At 43.2% G+C, this 16670-nt stretch overlaps 1 protein-coding gene across 16 annotated transcripts in view; it reads right to left on the bottom strand.

Moving 5' to 3' along the window:
* Positions 1 to 16670, bottom strand: part of CYRIB (CYFIP related Rac1 interactor B) — a 478070-nt gene that overhangs the window by 190473 nt on the left and 270927 nt on the right. For 8 of the 16 annotated variants that reach the window (XM_078686758.1, XM_078686763.1, XM_078686757.1 and 5 more), the window contains 2 exons: positions 14122 to 14204; positions 3390 to 3511 (listed from right to left, as the gene is read on the bottom strand). In XM_078686758.1, the coding sequence (XP_078542884.1) occupies positions 3390 to 3511; positions 14122 to 14194 (195 nt within the window). In that variant the 5' untranslated portion in view covers positions 14195 to 14204. Of the gene's footprint in view, positions 1 to 3389; positions 3512 to 14121; positions 14205 to 15031; positions 15115 to 16670 lie in introns of all 16 variants that reach the window. The other 8 variants (XM_078686768.1, XM_078686767.1, XM_078686769.1 and 5 more) reach the window with 2 other exon arrangements.

The following is a 16670-nucleotide window of genomic DNA, read 5'->3' as shown; positions in this document are numbered from 1 at the left end:
ATGTAATCCGACAACTGACCTGTATATTACCTTTCTATTTGTCAATTCAGGTGTATTGTTTATATATTGTATCTCGCCTTTTTTCTCATTTAAATTATGTATATTGTTTTTTTATTATGCTTCATGAATTCTCAATAAAAAAAGTTTTTTAAAAAAAAGAACTCTTCAACCTCATCAAGGAGTTCGGCCAACCCACCAGCGAATCGACAGACATCCCTCCCTCACAAGACCTCTGCGACAAACTCAGCACCTTCTTTCACCACAAAATCAAAAGCATATACAACAACTTTGGCTAAGACAGCCCACACACGGAACCCACACCAACCACTCCGACACCCTGAAGCCAACGATTGACAGCTGGACAGCCCTCACCACCGAAGACACACAGAAGACAAATCAATCCACTCCGGGCCCCCACGAAACCCTGCCCCCCACCACATCTTCAACAGAGCCGCCGACACCATCGCACCCATGCTCCGCCACACCATCAACCGCTCCCTGGCAGCCGCCTCGTTCCCAGACGACTGGAAACATGCAGAGATCAACCCTCTTCTGAAATAACACTCGGTGGACCCCACCGACTTCAAAAACTACAGACTCATCTCCCTGCGAAAGTCATAGAGAAAGACATCAACAGCAAACTCGCAACTTTCATCGAAGAGCACAACATCCTCAACTCCTCCCAATCCGGCTTCAGGAAAAACCACACTACAGAAACCGCCCTCCTCGCCGCAACATACTACATCCGCACCCTACTGGACAAAGGAGAAACGGTAGCCCTCATTCTCCTCAACCTCTCAGCGGCATTTGACCCAGTCTCCCACGGCACCCTGATATGCAGACTTCACAACGCAGGGATCCAGGACAAGGCCCTCGACTGGATCAGCTCCTTCCTCTCCAGCAGAACGCAGCGGGTCACTCTCCCCACCCCCCCTTCCTCCTCTCTGACCCTACACCAACCACCTGCAGAGTCCCCCAGGGCTCCTCCCTCAACCAGACGCTCTTCAACATCTACATGGCTCCGCTCGCCCCCCCATCGTCAGAACCTACGGACTCAACATTGTGTCATACGCACACACCCCTATCCAATGAACCCAACATCACCAGACAACTTTCGAGAAGGCATGGAAGCCGTCGTCAAATGGATGAAGAACAGCTGCCTACAACTAAACACCACCAAGACAGAAGTACTCATCATGGGCCCAAACCCCGACGCCTGGAACAACACCTGGTGGCCCCCGGCCCTCTGAATCGCACCCATCCCCACGGACCACGCACAAAACCTGGGAATCATCCTGGACTCCGAGCTAAAAATGGTCCGCCAGATCAACTCAGCCTCAGCAAGCTTCCACACCCTTCGCCTCCTACGCAAGACCTTCAAATGGATCCCCCTCGAACACAGAAAGACCGTCACTCACACCCTGGTCACCAGCAGATTAAACTACGGCAACGCACTCTACGCCGGAATAAACAAAAAACTCACCCGCCAGCTATAGAACATCCAGAACGCTGCGGCAAGAATGGTCCTTAACCTGCCAAAACACTGCAACATCTCCCAGCACCTGCGCACACTCCACTGGATCCCCATTGAGGCAAGAGTCATTTCAAGATGCTCACCCACGCACGCCAAGCCCTCCACGACACCGGACGCACGTCAGCTCCACCTCAGACGGACAACATTGCTTCCCATTTTTGTAAGAACCCTCAAAACCTGGCTCTTCGACGGACCCGCTCCTTGGACTGAAACCTGCAGCCCCCAGCGCCTTGAGACCCTTACGGGTGAGTAGTCGCGCTTAACAAACGCCTGCTTGATTGATTGCGACAACCAGGATTGCTGCCTTGTCTGCTTGTTTAGTTATGTGAGCCTGATCGGTCTGTACATTTTGTTCCTTTGTTGGGCATCCTCTTTATATCTAAATGAATTTATCACAATGTCTTATTTCCACCTTCACCCTTTTTCAAGGGATTGGAGACTAATTTAAAGAAGCGCTCCCACCGCTTGTTAATGCAAGACACAGAACAGCCTTTGAGGCTAATCTCCCACAATATTTACAGCTTACACTTTATGAGGTGGCGTTTTGCAAATGTAATAGAAAAACTAGAGGCCGAGATTACGAAAAATGAGGACTAGACAGTTATTAATTGTTTTATTAAAAAAACAGACGTATGAACTAGTTCTGCAACTGAGTGGAAAGAGGACATGGACTGGTGCATGTTGGCGGAGAGAGTGGGGTATGAAAGAAGAGGCGGTCCCCAGAATTGGGACAACGATATGGGAGAAATGGAATAATTACAGAGGAGGGATATGTGCCTCTATGGAAAATACTGGTTTTAATCCAGTAGATCTGGAGCGCCCAGACCCAAATGCTGCCTTGTGATTTGATGGCAGGAGGATTTGAGGGCTTTGAATACTGATGAGGTTCCGAATTCGTTGAAGTGTGTCTTGATGAAGCACTGTGTAATGCTTACTGTCACTATTCTTTTGTTTGCTTTACTTGCAATAAAAAGATCTTTAAAAAAAAAAAAAACAGGTATGCTTTACATTCACCTAGCGCAGAATGTTCCTAACTCTGTAAATCCTACCACTGGTATTCCTCACCGCTAAGGTGCCTGTCCTCCTTTTCTCCCTGCTTGGTCAGTCACTTTTTGGCAGAAAATGATAGACCAAGGAAGAACAAAGAATTTAAATGTGGATACTAGTGTCGGAGGACTTAGTTGCACATTAGTGTGGCTGTCAGGAGCAAGTCAGACTCCTACGATTCACTGGAGGAGATGCAAATATTGCCTCTACTGAGCAAAGCTTTATAGACTCATTCACTTTTCTAACCTCTACCTAGTGGTATTGGATTTGCTGAACTGAGGATCACTGCTTTGGCTTCCTGTATGGTCTACTTTTAAAAATGTTTTTTGTGAAGCTTTCCACTTGAGTAGATGTGTGCATAAAAAGCATAAACATATGCACTGCATATAACTACCTTTCATATACCTATGCCCAGAGTCTAAAGACCTCTCTCGTCCTGCGTCACCCCACAAACATCTCTTACCAACCTGCAGTAAATTCATATACACTGCCTATGGACACTTTCATCACATTTGACTTAACAGTTCTGCATAGCTTTTAAAGGCCATCTCTATGGATCATGGCCTCAGTCGCCATTCCATTGTGTCGGCCACCATTCTATGGTGATTTTTGCAGGTATTATACTTAATTGGAAAGTACATTTACATAACACACATATATGGTCACTTAATATTTGGCTGTTAAGGTAGAGAAAACATTACAATGGAATGAATATCAATCACCCACCACTGTAGAAATACTATGGATGGCATAAGCTGGCAGCAAAACAGAATCTTTGACAGAATACAAGTCATTTTGAAAGTTTTACCTGTCGAATTTCATGGCCTGCACCTCTGTATGACTGTAAATCGTCCAATATTCCCTCTGCATCTTTTAACACTACATTCACCTGATTGTAGATCTCCTTCTCAAATTCTGTTGGTCTGGCATCTAAACAGCAGGAAAATATAGTAGTAAACATTCAATTGTATGTTATTTCATGTTATAGTAAATCAGCCCAAAAAAAGGCGAAAGCATCAACATTGAATGTAAGGCTTTTCGGGACAAGGCCCACGGTAAATGACGGGGACCCGATGGTCTCCTGGTTGAGTATTTCCAAGCATACTCTGCTGTCCTACTTTCTGCCCTGGTAGAGACACTTTGTGAGGCCCAAACCAACGAGGCCTTACCGACCCACAAGCGGAAGTTCTTGATAATTATACTCTTAAAACATGACAAGGACCCCACAGATCAGAGTTCATACCAGCCGCTTTTCGTGCTTAATGTGGATGTCAAGCTCCTCACGAAAGTACTGGCACGGAGTTTGAGCTGTGTGGTTACCCACCTGGTACACAGGGATCAGAGCAACTTTATGCTCGGAAGCGGCACCTACATGAATCTGAGAAGGCTCTCACACGTGATGCATTAGACCAAAGACAAAGCAGGAGAGGCAGCACTAGTTGCCTTAGATATTGTAAAGGCATTTGGTACCTTATCCTGGGAATATCTGTGAGAGATGTTGAGGCAGTTGGGTATGGTTCTGGGCTTTTTGACATGTGTCTGCCTTCTGTATCAGACGCCTAGAGCGACGGTGTGCACCGGTCAGACTGTGCACAATGCCTGCAATATTGAGAGAGGAACTAGGTAGGGATGCCCAATATTCCTGCTCCTTTTTGTGCTTGCCATGGAGCCATTAGCCATACATCTGAGGGTAGAACTGGGTGACTGGGAAATGCGGGCACCATGACATGCTGTGTCAATGTATTCGGGTGACACCCTCATATATGTGACAGATCCAGGACTCTCAGTGCCCTACCTCCTGCGGCTTATGACTACCTTTGGGGGAGTGTTGGATCTTCACATCAACCGCTACAAGACCATACTTTTCCCCCTAGTGTCCCTACCAGACAGTTCGGAGGCTGGTCTCCCTCCTGTCGGTTGCCGTGGGATGCAACAGTTTCATAATCTGGAAATGCAGATAATGCATGACTCACACCAACAATATAAATTGAATAGGAGTAGAGTGTTGGAAGGCCTCACAGGCTAAATACAGTTCTGGAACACGCCAACGCAGTCGGTTAGGAGTAGGGTGGCACTAAACAATATTGTATTACTACCCCAATGCCTATACGCTATGTTGCACTTGTTCTGCTTCCTACCAAACTCCTTATTTAAGAGACTTGACAGATTACTGGTCTCACAGGTGTTGTCAGGGAAAATGAACAGAGTTTAGCTGAGGAACCTAAAGCTAGACATGGCTGAAGACGACTGGGTCTCCCAGACCTTAAGTTACACTACTTGGCAGTGTTACCTCAATACACAGCATGAAGACCGCAAATGGGAAAACGTTTTACTGGAGTGATTGACTGCTGCAGAGTTACCGCTGCAGTGCCGCAGATCGCCAGCAGCTACCTCTTTTACAGTCCGATAGGTCGCGCAAACCTGGGAAAGAGCGGTCACCCAAGTACTAAAGAGGGTACTCTATGCTAAGCTGCTACCCATTTGGTACCTTCATGACAATGGAGGAAGCAGGAGTACATTACGGAATAGGTCCTGGACAATTTTTACAATACGCCAGTGTCCCGCACGACCAGGGAGCTGTAGACTGCATTCCCTGGGTTAGTGAAGTAAACACTCTGAGGGTGATGTTGGACCCCGGATCCACCAAGGGTATCCTCTCCAGACTATAAGCTGCCCTAGAAAGTAATAGGTAGACGGATTTCACATCCACGCAGGATAGATGGGACTGGAGCTTAGAGAGCGCTCTCTCAGGTGGAGAGTGGAGGCGTACACGGAAGCAAGTGTAGGAGGTGGCCAGCAAAGCCATGTTTAAATTGACACCATTTTATTAATTACATAGAGCGTACCTGACACCGCAGTGGTTGCATAGTGTGTACCCAACTCGCAAAGATGCATGCGTCCCCAGCTGGCTCTGCATGTCCCGTGGATATGCCAGGTTATTGGACCGTATTGGGAGGAAATAGTACAGAAGCTGCAAAGAGTGCCGAGTATAAAACCTGAACTAACAACCCGACATTGCTTTGCTGGGACTGTTGCCATTCCCTAATAAGCCTTAGCAATGCAATAGGTCTTTCATTTAGCTCGATCTGTAAAGCCGGTTTAACAATTAAAAATTGCCACTCTGAAGCAGACACAGAAGCCATGGTCGAGACGCAGAACCAGTAGCTGAACGATCTAACCCTGGAACACAAACATCGACATACTAAAGGATGTCTCAAGCGCCAGTTGTGTGGTCTCCTAGAGAACTGCTAGTGGAGGGCGCACTCTTGGGGGATTTATTGATTAAAGTCAAACTACAGTGGCACAGGATAGCAAAGCAGCACTGCTTACCAGATGCCGATCTCGGATCATGAAGCTTTTTAGCATCCCGCTCTCCTTTATGGTCTTAGCATGCATGAGCTCACACTTCTCACAATATATGGAATCATACCACAGTCAGACACAGCCGGCAGACATTGTGGGGGTTCTACGCCATCATATGTTTGCCGCAAGAGTGTCAATGTTTTATGCCTGTAAGCTATAGAGGTTAGACTGTAACCAAAATTCTGCATTATTAAAGCTTTTAACTGCAAAGTTCACAAGTAAGCAACTCTGGAATCACATCCCAGGGCTTGGGGGAAAAAAGGGTCGACATTAGGGCACCTAAGTGGCGCCTTAAGTACCTCCATGGTGTTACTGGCTCCTGCTGCTTGATTTACACCTATAAATTCTCTATGTGAAGCCACAGAAGAAGCCATTTATTACTTTAACTTATGCTTGGTTCATTCATTTACCACAGTCGTCTGAATTCCTTGTACCTGGCGGAAAGAATCTTGCTTCCAGCATGTACATTTAATAATTTCCCTTTTTAAAAAAAAAAAAAGTTAAGGGGTGCATGTTCGAGTCTTAACTTTTTATTTCAGTTAATTAGCTAAATTTGGCATTCTTTTTTCCAATCCTGTTCTTTCAGGTGTATGGCTCTTGCTCAGCAATGCCACCCTCATCAACACACAATTAGGGCCATTCAAGGGTGCTACATGGCATGTCAGTACACTGAACAACCATTGCATGTGCCACAGTCACCCAGGTCCGAACGGGACTAAGGGTCAGTGAGGCTGCTAGTCTTGAAGGATACTTATCTGCAGCCACCAATTAATATGGTAAGGAACCTAGAGTGATTACATTTTGTTTGTCCACCCAGTAAAGGTTCAATAAACTTCAAACAGGGTGAATGTGTGCATTGTTCAGCATTCCGTCCATCATTTGTTCCATTTGCTTTTGTCGCCCCAAGAGTATGCCCAGACGTGGGTCCCATGCTCACTGCGCCACTGGAGTCAAGATAGCCTAGCTGATGATGGGTGATACCCAGAAACCGGTGCCATGATGCTTGTTTCTGGTCCAGTGAGGACCTGGCTTGGCAGTTCGGGCTGGACTATTCCCATAAGGAGCAGTGTCAAAACTGTTTTGCATACAGCTGGGTCCAAACTGGGGTGGCGTTGTGATCAAAAGAACGATGGATTAAATCCAGATCTCTGTGCCTTGTGGAGAATGCTTGAATTGTTCAGCATTCTGTCCATCATTGTTCTTTTGGGTTTTGTTGCCCTAAGTGGGATGGGAATGCCCAGACGTGGGTCCTGTGCTCAATGCGAGACTAGAAACAAGCTAGCCTTGCTGATGAGGGGTGACACCCAGAAATGGGTCCTAGGATGCTTGTTCCGAGTCCAGGAAGGACCTGGCTTGGCAGTTTGGGCTGTACTGTTCCCATAATGGGAAGGGACAAAACTGATTTGCATGTAGCTGGGTCCAAACTGGGATGGCGTGGTGAGCAAAAGAACAAGGGATTAAACCCAGATCACTGACTGGGGGTGAATGTTTGCATTGTTCAGCATTCCGTCCATCATTTGTTCCTTTTGCTGTGTGTGAACTACTGGCACAGGAGAACTATCAGTTTCAAGATGCATTCGGGCCCTTGGCAGGATTCGAGAGGTGAAGAATCTGCCAGAAGCAGTATCCATCAGAAACGTGTGGTCCTTCAGTCTACGGGTATAAGCAGTTCTGGCATAAACTGAAAGTTGGTAAGATCATATTTAGTGATCAAAGCAACATAAAAGTCTAGTTTAGAGTAGAAAAAGGAGTGCAGAGTACAGCTGTAGCTCTTAATTACTCAATGTTTAACTACCTTTGAATAATTGGACACCCTCACACAGATAAACCATACTGTAAGGGGCCGACTTATAACTTGCATTTAGCAGTGCTAAGGGTCATTTATGGGAAAGTCCTAGGGGGTTCAAACCACATTCAAATGACAAAACAAACAACTTTTCAATACTTTAAAAAAAATTGATCAGGAGACAACTATTCCGAAACACATGCAAATCACAAACCGATGATCAAGAATAATTATTTAGGTCTTCGATGAGACTATTGAGTACTTCTATGTGTCAAAGCCTAATTTGCTAAGAAAAGTGAATTTTATTTTCTAGCAAATGGAAGTGGAGTTTTCTTTTTTTGCAACATACCTAAACTCTATACAAAAGGAATTAGTTACTTACCTGTACACTATAGTTCTCCAGTATTATCTTTCATAGATTCACATGCTTGTATCTTCCCCGTCGTCATGGTGGGAGTCTCACGGTAACAGAATGACCAAAGCAGTATCATAGAGAAGAAACTGCATAGAAAAGCCCATAGGGACTGTATTATTTGGTAACCAGACCTACTCATTGTTTGGTCCAAGAGTCAGCCAATCAGCATTGCTGCCCTGCCCTCACACTCCCCAGCAGAACCTTCCTGCCTCAGATTTCCGGCCCCAAGTGGGAGACATGGATAAATACCGAGATAACAGGTTCTGCCTGAGAAACAGGGAGGTGGGCCGGTGCATGTGAATCTATGAAAGATAATACTGGAGAACTATAGTGTACAGGTAAGTAACTAATTCCTTCTCCAGTATTACATCTTTCATGGATTCACATGCTTGTATCAGAGTAGTAAGCAGTACACAACACCTGCAGCGTTTCCAGGATAGAACCCAGAAGGAAGTTCTGCAGCTGAAATATCGTTAGAACATGAGCTGAAAATACACAGGGCAGATAGTAATAAAAAAAACAAATACCCCTTATATCATACAGTGCAAACTCTTGAAAGAAACGTATTAAACCATCTATAACAACAACCGACTCCGGTCTCGGGTGTCCTATCAGACAGGCCGGAGAAGACTCTGGTGCTCTATATTTCTTTTCGATTCTAGGAACCGAAACCGCGATGGAGGCCGGTGTCTTCAAAATTTTTGGTCCCTCCTCCCAAAGGTGAGGAATAATCGGGATTGAGCGAGCAGACTTCCTGGTGTCATCTTTGAAATCATATAAGAAACATTCCGTTTCTTTAACTTCCATTTCCAGATCAAATCTCTTGGCTGCTTTTTCCATAATGTCATGGAATCCTCCAATATCCTGAGGAGGAGAAGTGGTTGGCGGTGGAGTAGGTGAAGGGGCCTACGGCAAAATGTACTCATTCCATTCCTGAACTCCCGTAGAATCTTGCATAATTTCACCTTCCTCAGGTTGCTCATCATCATCAGTGTCCATTAGATCGTCCCTGATTGTGATCACTGGAGGTGATCTCACAGACTGCGTGTGAGGAGTAGAATGGGTTCGCGGAAGGCTGTGTTGCAGGTGCCGGCGTAGATGGCGGAGGCTTATTCGCCTCTGGAAAACGACGATAATAGTCGTTAATCATGAACCTCAGGTCAGAAACCAGAGCTACAGGTATGGAGACTGACTCTTCTCGCGACTCCTCTTCCTCACCATAGTCGCGAGTCTCCTGGAAAGATTCATATCTTGAAGACTGAGACTGAGCCCTCTCCTTAAAGGAAAACACCTCCTCGTCATCTGTGTCCTGGCTTTTTATCCTAAGTTGTGAAGGACTGTAGGCCACTCCAGACGACTCCTCCCCGTCTGAATCCTGCTCCAGCAAAGAAGATGGGGGTAGATGCGAAATCTACCCCCATCTTCACGACGTGAATTCTGCAGATTTGCTTATGGTCGCCGAACCCCTCGACGACTGAGGCGATTTAAATGCCTTTGCCGTTGAAATTACACGCTTCGTCAACAGAGTCGTCTTCGACATAGCCATCGTCGACGGAGCCGTCGTCACTAACGCCATCGTCGACAGAACCGTCGTCGACGGGGTCTCCGTTGACTGGGTCGTCGACAACTTCGTCACTGATCCCATCGTCGACGATGTCGTCGTCGACGGTATGATCAAACTAGTCGACGTAGTCGTCGTCGACACTGTCTTAGTTCCTGTCGTCGACGCAGCTGCCGTCGTCGAAACAGTCGTCGGCGGCGGTGAAGTCGTCGACGGAGCTGAAGTCTTTGCCACAGATTTTACAGTAGAAACCAGGGAGCTGGTCGACGGAGCAGACCCTGCCCCCTTCTGACCTGACGGCTTCTTGAGGGGAGTATGAGGGAGAGATGAGACCTCCTTCCCCTTTGATTTGCCCTTCTCAGGCACCACCATTTCCTCAGAATGTAAAGCCTTTCTCTTTTTAGGTGTTAAGCCAGTAGACTCCTCACCAGAATCCGAGTCTGATGCAGCCTTCTTCTTTTGAAGCCACAACAGCAGACCAGCCTCTCGGTCCCTCAGAGTTTTAGCAGAGAAGGTTCTACAATATTTACAATCCTTGGCCACATGCTTTGGATGAAGACAATATAAGCAGTCCTTCTGAGGGTCTTTGGAGAAAAGCCTAGCCTTTCCACAGGATCTGCAAGGCCTGAAAAGCCTCTTTTTAGAGCTTTCAGCCATTATAAAGGAAATGGGTACTCCCAATACCTTAATCCAGATGATAAGAGTTGAAAACAAGGTCAATAGTTCACACAGGAACAGCAAACTGAGCAGAGCTCAGGGAGACTCCTTTCTCACACGAAGGCGGATGGAAATCTGAGGCAGGAAGGTTCTGCTGGGGAGTGTGAGGGCAGGGCAGCAATGCTGATTGGCTGACTTTTGGACCAAACAATGAGGAGGTCTGGTTACCAAATAATACAGTCCCTATGGGCTTTTCTATGCAGTTTTCTTCTCTATGATACTGCTTTGGTCATTCTGTTACCGTGAGACTCCCACCATGACGACGGGGAAGATACAAGCATGTGAATCTATGAAAGATGTAATACTGGAAAACATCAGATACACATTCAGAAATGAATACAAATTCTAGAGTAGATAAACAATACACTTGCAAAGCATTAATTTTATTAATTTCTCTTCCACAAGGCATTTACTCTGAACACACCAGGGATTTTCTAAACTATTTTCTCAAAAAGACCAAAAATCCTTTTGATTATTTGTAAAATGATTATGCAATTGGAACAGAGATGCTGGCTTTTCAATTTAAAATGTCAAGTTCATTTAGCACCAAAGCGCAGGAAAGGGCAACAATTCCCAGTTGGCAAATAAGAATTCTGAAAGCTGCGATAGACTGCTATATACAGAAACATCACCATGGGACAAATTGATAGAAAGAAAACGCGTAAGCGACCGTCTCCCAATATCAGGCCACACACAATGATTACAGCCAACAGTTGAAAAGATGAAGAAGCATCTGACACACAAAAGGCACTACTTTACAAAACAGCCACAAATCAGCAATGGATGGACCTTCTGATCACATTTGGGCTCAGTGCAATCTGATCTGCTAACACTGAAACCTCTCTCCAAAAGAACTACGAAAATGGGCCTCTCAGAACGTCAGTGAAAAAAAAAGGTAGTCTCTGGACTTCAAGGTGACTTGGCCAGTCGCAAAAAATGCCTAGGATAATTAATGACACTGTTCTAGAAGAAGGATTAGGTGATGTAGAAATTACTGACATTAGAAGGTCATGCTGAAAGTTGAAGGTGTGGCCAGAAGCAGAGGAGGATCAAGACAAGTAATACAAATTAGGAGAGATGGAGGAAAACAGGTGCTAGAAAGGCAGTGTAGCCCAGGGAAGGGCACATTAACTGATGCAAAAGCTGGGTTAAGGTGCTCCTTAAAGGATAATGCAAGAAGATTAGGCTAGCTGAACATGTCAACGCTGGCCAGATATGGCAATGGCACTGCAGGATAGCAGCAGACAAATTGCCGTTCCCTCAGTATCTTAAGCCAAACATGATGTGTCTACTGTTCAGACTCTGCATGCTTTGTCGAAAGAGTGCGGAATCTATTCCATGCTGGAATAGACAGACAAAAGACCAAGTTTATGGGAAGGTCTGTTGGCTGGCATGCAAGACAATGTTACAACAAAATATTGAGAGAGAAAACTATTAAATATAATCGCTCCAGTAAGTAATTTCAAAGGAAAGTTCAGGTAAGTGATTTTTATAATTTTTTAGCACTGAATTTAAAGGGCTATTTCTGTTGAAGGTAAGAATAATTTTGATTAGGTTTTTGGTACAGGCTTGAGACTGGGTCAAGGATCAGGTTAGGCTCAGGGTTACATTTCAATTTAGGGCTAGAATTAGAGTGAGAAAAATGTTACGGTTTGGTTTAAGGTTAAGCGTAGGGCTTGGTCTCAATTTATAGTTGGGGTTAGGACGAGGCTTAGGTCAAAGTTTAACTTTAGGTATAGTGAGGCACATAGTAACAATATTTGTACTATAGAGAAATTATTTGCAACAGCTTAGTTGTGTCAGTAATGTTCATTAAGGATTTGTACTGATGGTGGATTATCTGGGGATATTTTTAAATGGTAATCTCTATAATAACAGATTTGTGACATGCTGCGTGTTTCAGCATGTGTACATTCCTGCCCACACAAAGCCCTATAAATGCACTGATTTATATGTATTTAGACACTTCAACTGATAAAGTGAAACATTTGATAATCAAAACAGTAAAGCATGCAGGTGATTTGAAAAATATAAAAAACTTGATAAAACAAAGCACAGCAAAGAAGCATGCACAGCAATCAAGCATGCACAGCAATCAAGTTCTCTTACCTGTTGTACATTGTGCCATGCCAAATCTCATTGGACGTGAAAATGGGAAGCCGATCTTTATCAATTTACATTTAGCACTTAGATCTACAGCAAGGCACATGTTTATACATACTGCCCAACCATCACATCTTGAGAAGACTTGGTGTATTGTCTTTAGTAGCAGTTTGAGGAAAACCGTGCTCATCACCATGTGCAATGTCAAATAATGTTAAAGGTGTGCATCATGGCACTTCTCTTTACTTTTATGTGAATAGTCTCCATGAATAGTATAGAGGCTCTGTATAGTAGACATCAATATATCTGCCTCCACTATGCCTCCCTGTTGTAGTTCACTTGCAAGTCAGTGTTGGATATCCAGATGCAAACAGTTTCCAGCATGACGACCAGTGATTAACCTCATTATTTTGGTCAGAGCAGTCGCTCAGACTTTTTTCTTTTATATTAGAGACCATTCAAGACCTTTCCTCTAAGGCTGGTGAGATAGGAACATTGACTGGATTCATCTCTATAACTTAACAATACGCTGTGAATGATCTTGGTATTTTGTATGAGTGGACTCCTTAAGTTTACATATATACCACAAAAGTGTATTTGAACACTGCATAGCTCATGGATGAGCTGTCATCTATTGTCTGCATTATCTAAGGGAGAGGTCAAGCACAGCTTGCTCCCCTAAGCAATATAGATCATCTGATCAAGGAGTTCAATGAATGTAAAACACACAGCTAATTTGTACTACTTTGCATAGTCAGCATATCCCTGCTCCTGAGTACGCACTGTCAAGGTTAAAAAGGTAAACCCGACACAGAGAAACTGAATTATTTATCCACCATTTTGTGGGGTTGGGTAGTCTTTAATGATATCTGATAAAAGGTAAAAGTACCATATATGTTAACAATAAGATCTGAAATGTAATCTATTTAGCACTGTTTAGAGTACAAACATATACATTGAAAAATATATTTTTAATTTTGTAGCAGTACTTCTAGGAGGGAAAGAATCATTTTGCATGTACTCTTGCTAAAAGAAAAAAAACTTTAGCCTTCTTCAGAGTGGTTACCAATAAATGATCATGATCAGCAGGTGTGGCTTCCATCCGTCAGTACATGTATTTGGGGGATGTAAATCAGTTCTGGCGACACCTCTACGCTCGGAACATGCACTCAAGTCAAAACAAAGGAATGTCATGTGTAGGTCATTGCGACTCCCTCCAAAAGGACCACGGAGAAGCCTGAAATTGTATTTGTACACAAGTGTTCATTATAGATGTACACAGTGATGTGTTATCAGAACATGGTATTTGTAGCTGTCAACAGTGCCTCTGCTAGATCAACAACTCTAGCTTGGTTTTCTGATAATAAGTAGCCTCAAACCACACATGTAATGTAAAACACAAATTTATAATTTCACATCTATCCAGGTACACTGCAGATATATCAAGGTATACTGTACAGAGTTCTTTGTTACTTCGTAGTAGGTATTTCATGGAATATAAAAGTCAGTAAATAGATGGCAATGTGCAAGCATGTTAAGAACAAGACAAAATCGCAGTCTACTGCAGACAAGAAGATATAGGAAAATCATCTCACTTTCAAAATCAAGGAAAAAATTTGGCCCCTGTTCAAGGTCTGTGCAAGTCAAAACTTTTAGAAGGTTCCCCATGTTAAGGTACCTGTTAAGACAAGAAAAAGAAAGAAAATTTCCCTTTGTGAGTAAGAGCAGCCCAAATGCAGTAGCACAAAGTGTGGTTTGTGGAGAGAAAGGTGAGCTTATTAGCTGTGACAGGCTGATTAATCTATATCACTGTCAACAACCAACACTAAACCTTGTCATGCAATGCAAAATTGTTTAAAGAGGGGCCAAAATCCTAATCCTTCTGTGATACACGAAGCGCAACACAGATGGATTATTTTGATTAATTAGTTTCAGCCCGGCACTCAAGCTTCAGTGGAGAGCATTTGATGGAAGGGTTGACAGAAAATAATTCCACCTGCATTACAACAATTGGATTAGGGTTATTAAAGCAAACCATTCAATTGCAAATTTATTTTCCTCAATAAATCCAATCTTTCCTCAAAATTTACCAAAAGCCTTACCTGCAACCATTTAAAAGAAAACATCATTACACTGTAAATGGTGTAACTAGCGTTTTCTTTCATGGTCATCCAATCAGCTCTGGAGATCCAAACAAATCCTCCACACTGAAATCTTTAGTGACAGACCTTTAATGCCCAATAATGCCACCTTTTTCCTACATTAATAAGTATCCATTTCATTGAGCAACCAATGACCTTACAGACTTTGAAAAGAAAATACAATTGTAAAACGAATGTGTTTGTCCATCGTTTAAAATAATATAAAATAATAATTATGGCACCCATGTCCAACAATGGTTCTAAACAGATACGTCCATTTGCCTTAACTGCTGCAGAGATAGCTACAGGCTGCTCACAGTCACGGTTTGAAGTGGACTTGCTGTGAAGGTCTGAATAGACTTACTTTCAAAATCCAAGAAAAAATGTGCTGCATTGTGGTCTATGTCTCTGGTTAGGACCTTAATGAGATTACCCATGCCAGCAAACCTACAAATAAAAATGGCAAAGTTGTTTAGTACCGGTGATTGTTTTCTGCCGGAGGATGGGTTTAATCAGTGGTGGCTTATCGAGGGTACAACAACACGTGTTAGATTAGCAAACCACCATATAATAGTGAATGGATGGAACGGGTATCGGTCACCCGGTGCACAGGAGATTTAATAATATTACTTTATATGAGTTGAGACAATCACAATGAAACCAGAAATCTATCCTTATAGGGAGAAATATTCTGGTAGATACTGCCTAAGGAATGACTAAGCAACATGTAACCTTGCACTGACCGCATTATACGTTTTTTTAAAACACTAAAAATAGACAAGATACTTACTTGTAACATTTTCTCATGCAAAGATCACAAAGGTGTGTGTCCTTTAGCCTTTAACTGTATAGCAAGAAGGAGACTGGGCAGGCCAGTTGGTTATTGATAAGGGGCTGGATGCTGTAAGAGCATCCTACACAGATTCTTCATCTATAAAAAGGTGCCCTTATCCAGTATTTGTAAAGTGTCACTAAGACCCCCCCCAGAACTCTCATGGACTATAGTAGCTGATCACCAGCGTATTCCATCACCACCCAGGGATTGTACATTATAAAACAATATATATCAAAGAAAAAACACGAAAGTTAAAGCTTAGTTATAGGCAGAAGAAAGTTTATCCCCTATACAAACCAAGTTCAGACTACACAAACTATAAAAAATGTAAAATTATAGTTATAACTTTCATTTACAATTTATCCACCACTTTCAAATTATTTTAAGTAGCGGTCGTCGTTACACACTCTTTTCAGCTCGATAGCCAGACAACAATAACTATAGCTCACCACTATCATGCACAGTGTTGTGACAAATAATGAAATTTGAGAGTTATAAATGTTATGAATGCTATGATTCCACATGCTAAAGGGGAGGTAGGATACAAGGGTATGACCAATGCATGAAAAATGCATGAGTTATAGGTAATGTAGTGTGAAGAGTGAGGTGACCAGACTGTTAGGAGGAGCGCAACTTATAGTAATTTGAAGGTGGTGCGTAAATTATAAATTGAAGTTATAATTATAACTTTACAATGTTTAATGTTTGTAAATTTCAAGTTGGTTTTGTGTAGAAAGAATAGGTAAGGCATTTCTTACTATAAATGATCCTTAACCTTTGTTTTTTTTTTCTTGTATGTTAATTGTTTTTATTTTCTAATAATAATGTGTTTAAAATTGCATTGTGGATTGTCATAGATTGGAGTGTCGGAGTGGAGGGTAGTGTAGTACAGTACAGTGAAGCAGAGTCGTACAATCTAGTGTCGCAGAGTGGAGTATTTTAGAGTGGAATAGAGTGGAGTGTCATTGCGTACATAGGAGTAAATTGTTATACAGTGGATTGGTGTGTCATATCGTGGGATGGAGCATCATGGAGTGGAGTATCGTAGAGTGTAGCAGCGTGTTGTACAGTGTAGTGGCATGTTGAGCAGTAGAGCGGAATGTTGTAAAGTGGAGTGTCATTGCCTGGAGTGTCATAAAACGGATTGTGTAGGAGTATCACAGAGTAT

The sequence above is a fragment of the Lissotriton helveticus genome, chromosome 4_1 (genome assembly GCF_964261635.1).
Source record: "Lissotriton helveticus chromosome 4_1, aLisHel1.1, whole genome shotgun sequence".
Classification (NCBI taxonomy): domain Eukaryota; kingdom Metazoa; phylum Chordata; class Amphibia; order Caudata; family Salamandridae; genus Lissotriton; species Lissotriton helveticus.
Note: the sequence above shows the minus strand (reverse complement) of the source record. Positions and strands in the feature narration are given on the sequence as shown.